General features: G+C 33.7%; 1 protein-coding gene across 1 annotated transcript; it reads right to left on the bottom strand.

Annotated features, from left to right (window-relative positions):
• Positions 1 to 2,278: 2,278 nt before the first annotated feature.
• Positions 2,279 to 4,692, bottom strand: LOC107704038 (UPF0598 protein C8orf82 homolog). Its single transcript, XM_016506871.1, has 3 exons — positions 4,230 to 4,692; positions 4,100 to 4,148; positions 2,279 to 2,863 (listed from the first exon to the last, which is right to left on the bottom strand). The coding sequence occupies exons 1-3, from the start codon at positions 4,362 to 4,364 to the stop codon at positions 2,424 to 2,426; spliced, it is 624 nt and encodes a 207-aa protein (XP_016362357.1). The 5' UTR covers positions 4,365 to 4,692; the 3' UTR covers positions 2,279 to 2,423.
• Between the last annotated feature and the right edge of the window lie 579 nt (positions 4,693 to 5,271).

Here is a 5,271-nt window from a genome sequence, read left to right as displayed (position 1 = left end):
CGAAGTTCCGATCTAAATCAAATGATTTGCGAAGTTCCGATCTAAATCAAATGATTTGCGAAGTTCCGATCTAAATCAAATGATTTGCGAAGTTCCGATCTAAATCAAATGATTTGCGAAGTTCCGATCTAAATCAAATGATTTGCGAAGTTCCGATCTAAATCAAATGATTTGCGAAGTTCCGATCTAAATCAAATGATTTGCGAAGTTCCGATCTAAATCAAATGATTTGCGAAGTTAAGATCTAAATCAAATGATTTGCGAAGTTCCGATCTAAATCAAATGATTTGCGAAGTTAAGATCTAAATCAAATGATTTGCGAAGTTCCGATCTAAATCAAATGATTTGCGAAGTTAAGATCTAAATCAAATGATTTGCGAAGTTCCGATCTAAATCAAATGATTTGCAAAGTTCCGATCTAAATCAAATGATTTGCGATACACGCTCCGAAGTGCCGATCTGAATCAAATGATTCGTGATATGAAGTTCTGATCTAAATCAAATTATTCGCGATAGATGATGTGAAGTCCTGATCTGAATCAAATGATTTGCGATCTGACTGGAGTGCTTCGAAACTGAATCATTTTGCGAAGTTCCGATCTAAATCAAATGATTTACGAAGTTTCGATCTGAATCAAATGATTCGTGATATGAAGTTCTGATCTAAATCAAATTATTCGCGATAGATGATGTGAAGTCCTGATCTGAATCAAATGATTTGCGATCTGACTGGAGTGCTTCGAAACTGAATCATTTTGCGAAGTTCCGATCTAAATCAAATGATTTACGAAGTTTCGATCTGAATCAAATGATTCGTGATATGAAGTTCCGATCTAAATCAAATGATTTGCGAAGTTCCGATCTAAATCAAATGATTTGCGAAGTTCCGATCTAAATCAAATGATTTGCGAAGTTCCGATCTAAATCAAATGATTTGCGAAGTTCCGATCTAAATCAAATGATTTGCGAAGTTCCGATCTAAATCAAATGATTTGCGAAGTTCCGATCTAAATCAAATGATTTGCGAAGTTCCGATCTAAATCAAATGATTTGCGAAGTTCCGATCTAAATCAAATGATTTGCGAAGTTCCGATCTAAATCAAATGATTTGCGAAGTTCCGATCTAAATCAAATGATTTGCGAAGTTCCGATCTAAATCAAATGATTTGCGAAGTTCCGATCTAAATCAAATGATTTGCGAAGTTCCGATCTAAATCAAATGATTTGCGAAGTTCCGATCTAAATCAAATGATTTGCAAAGTTCCGATCTAAATCAAATGATTTACGAAGTTCCAATCTAAATCAAATGATTTGCGATACACGCTCCGAAGTGCCGATCTGAATCAAAGGATTCGTGATTCTGATCTCTGATCTAAATCAAATGATTTACGAAGTTCCGATCTAAATCAAATGATTTGCGATACACAGTTCCGATCTCCGATCTAAATCAAATGATTTACAAAGTTCCGATCTAAATCAAATGATTTGCGATACACGCTCCGAAGTGCCGATCTGAATCAAATGATTCGTGATATGAAGTTCTGATCTAAATCAAATTATTCGCGATAGATGATGTGAAGTCCTGATCTGAATCAAATGATTTGCGATCTGACTGGAGTGCTTCGAAACTGAATCATTTTGCGACGCAATAGTTTAACTCATTCTGAGTTTCGAAAAGCTCCATTTTACCCCTCACTAAGCGTACTTTTTAAAATAATTACAAGCGATGTCGAAACTCGAAAATTAATGGCTCTTTTGATCTGTTCTTTTTTTTTTTTTTGCTAGTGACTCGCTTGAATTGAATGATTGAATCAACCGGAGCGGTTCCAGCGCAGATGACTCACTCAATTGAATCAGTTTGTCTGTTCCTCCGGTTTTCTCATCTTAAGCAATGTTTATACAACACTGTCAGTACTACTACTACTGACTTTGCTCGCTAGTTTTATGACATTCACTGAAATAAGCAAAAATGTATGATGTTTACAAATAAAATCCATATCTCCAAAGACAACATCCAACACAAATGTTTAGGTGAGGTAACCGGTTTACTGCTAACTAGTGAAACACTCCATTAATATGACGAGCTGCAGCTCAAAATGCATGTTAGATGGAAACATTGTGCATTATGATCGAGTTTGTAGCTTCATTCACTAAATTTTAAATATTTTAAACACTGCCGTGTTTAAGAGAGGACCTGCTTAACATCTGTTCGTTCTCTGCAGAAGAAAGTAGCATGGATATGGGAAGAAACGAGGATGAGTATATTATTTTTAATATTAATAAGACCCAATATATACATTTATTTCAGCAGTATGTTCAGAATATACATTATACCTAAATATACATTAATTTCAGCAGGATTTTAATGATGATAATCTATCTGTTGGTTGACTGAATCACTGTAGCTTCACACATTCATCTTTTTAAACAGGAAAATGTTTGGCCAGCTCATTGGTTAGAGTGTGTGGATGCCCCGCCCATATGAAATGAGTGGGCTGTCCTGTGCTCTCCTGACCCGTGGCGTACTCAAAGTGAGTGCTCAGCTCAATGGCCAGCGCTGACCGTACCAACCCCACGCCTCCCCCCCGCTCCGGTCCGGGATGGTACACTCTACCGCTGACTGGGTGCATGAAGAGAGATTCTGGGCGGAACGGAGCGGTCAGTTTGGCTCCGCCTCCACAGTATGACAGACGCTCCTCGTGCCCCGCCTCCGATATCAGGTGTGTGAAAACCACGGGCCGGTCTTCACAGCGCAGGAAGTTACGCTCGCGTCCGCAGAGCGAGAGGAAGGGGAAGTCCTGTTCATATCGGCTGCTCTGATTGACCTTCAGACGGTTGAAGAAGAACACTAAGAAGTGCTGGTCTAACAAGAGAAAAAAACAATAACAATAAGCAAGTGGCTTTTGAGTTTTTTTTTTAATATTGTAATGGTGCCAGTTAATCTTAGAGCTGGTCGATTTGGTTCAAACTCTTTAGTCTTTAATAATGCCTAATACCATTTAGCACGCCTATAGTGAGAAAATGAATGGGAAAAATCCACAATTAAGTGCATTTCAAACATTATGTAAATAATGGCGGTTTCTAAACTTTTTTTTTTGTCAACCAAACCCTTCAGATGTAAAATATGTACTTAAAGCTGGGTTATTGCAGTTTACTAAAACTAAAACTACAATTAAAACAATAAAAAAAAAAACACTTTTAAAATAAACATGAGCTGAAATAAAATAAAATATAAAGTTTATATAAAAGTTTTTAAAGTTTATAAAGTTAATCAGCCAGCTGATGTACTAAAATAAATAAAACTGAAATAAAAAATGTATAATATATATGTGTATGTATAAAAGACAAAAACACCGTAAAATTACTACAACTTTAACTTTAAAATTTAAATACTGTTATTTTTTAATTTCAAGTTTAAAATGGTTTAAAGAATTAATAAAAACCTCATATCTTATGTCAATGATAATAAACTAACACTGACCTTATATTTCAATATTTTAATAACAAATTCACGTTCACAGTTCTGATATTATTAATGATGCTAATAATGCTATTGTTAGTATTATTCTTTTAACTATTAAAATGAACAGAAGTATAAGTTGAAAATTACAATTGTACTGTAAAATAGAAAATGAATATTTGATATTTGAATAATAATTTTACTTTACAACACAATTTATAATACTAATATTTATGCTTCCAAACATTTAAATTCAGAAGCTTTTATTTTGGGTAAAAACTAGAGAAATGCTGTAAACGTTTGTTAACAAAAAAGTTTAATTTTTATTTATTTTATCTTTAATTATTAGCTTTTCATCTCACAAACCACCATTTTTTAAATCTTGCCATGGGTTAGGAATATGGTAAGCATACAGTACTGTGATATATTATCATCATCATACCATGTTACAGTCACAGTACTTCTTTATAAAGACAATTTTAAGTACAGAAGAAGAAAATAGCATTATTGTACTGTACATAATGACTGTGTAAGAAGCCAGGCTAAAGAGGTTTATATTAATGTAGTAATAGAGACCACATGACATATGCATGTGTGCAAGTATTTGAAATTATTTGTATTTCAAAACCCCAGAAATACCTTTGAAACAGGTGACAAAGTTTTTCACCTTGGTGTCATCCAGAAACAGCTTTAAAAAGAGAGAAATAAATCATGATTATGGGAATTATATGAAGTAAACAACATTATAGCCATCTTCTCAGTGGTGTACCTGTCCTTGATGGTCGATATAGTAGAAATACTCTCTGATTCTCGCCTCGGGACTCTGTCCTTGTGTGTATGAGGACACATCCCTGCTCAAAAACCTCCTCCATTCACTGCTGAACAGCCTGTTAGAAAACCTCATAGCGGCTTCATTGGTGAAAATCTGTTATGTTTATGTTTTGTAAGTCCAGCGCTCTCTGTATCCGGCGGAAACAAAAACGACTCGCATCAGTTCCGCTTTACTGAGATCGAAACGCCGTGATTCTACCATGTAAACAGGGTTAAACGTGTAAGTGTTATGGGTTTAATTAGAGTATTTTGATTATGAGCTCTGTTAAGCACCGTAAAGTGTATATTTTGTTAGAGAGGAGGTCACGTTATTATGATAACAGCAGTGGCGCATTTGTTTGTATTTGATGTGAACACTAGATGGCGCTGTATTGTTTTTAATTAAGAACGGCGAGATTGTTTCATGCACAATGATAATCTGATTTACATTGGCATAATGAACAAAAGAGAAAGACATTAATTAAACGAAATTATATATATATAAAAATCAAAGTGTAATTTAAAAATACATTAGTGAAAAAAGTTTAACGGATGGATGTAAATTATTAAAAGATAATGGAAAAGTTATTGTTTTTATTAGGCTGAATTTGTTGCTTTACCATTTTTTTTTTTACATTTTCTATATATTTTTAATTTCCCTATAATCTCTTAATGAAATGTATATGTTTGAACCTATTTATGAACTATGAGATATGATTTATTATCGTTTTTATTATAATATCGTGAATTATTGCAGTTATGTATTTATGTGTACTCATTTAAACCATAATTTAATGCGGGTTACACCTTTTTAATGTTTTGCTATCTTTCTTTAAAACAATGCCACTTGCATTAATATTTAATATAATTATAATATATAAATATTGCATTAAAATGCACTTGCTTTAATAATTTATCTAATGCAATGCCACTTAGACATTTATAGATGGATGGATAGATAGACAGACAGATAGACAGACAGACAGACAGACAGACAGACA

Source organism: Sinocyclocheilus anshuiensis, unplaced genomic scaffold (genome assembly GCF_001515605.1).
Source record: "Sinocyclocheilus anshuiensis isolate Anshui unplaced genomic scaffold, SAMN03320099.WGS_v1.1 scaffold534, whole genome shotgun sequence".
Lineage (NCBI taxonomy): Eukaryota > Metazoa > Chordata > Actinopteri > Cypriniformes > Cyprinidae > Sinocyclocheilus > Sinocyclocheilus anshuiensis.
The sequence above is the reverse complement of the archived record's forward strand: the minus strand, read 5'-3'. Positions and strand labels throughout refer to the sequence as shown.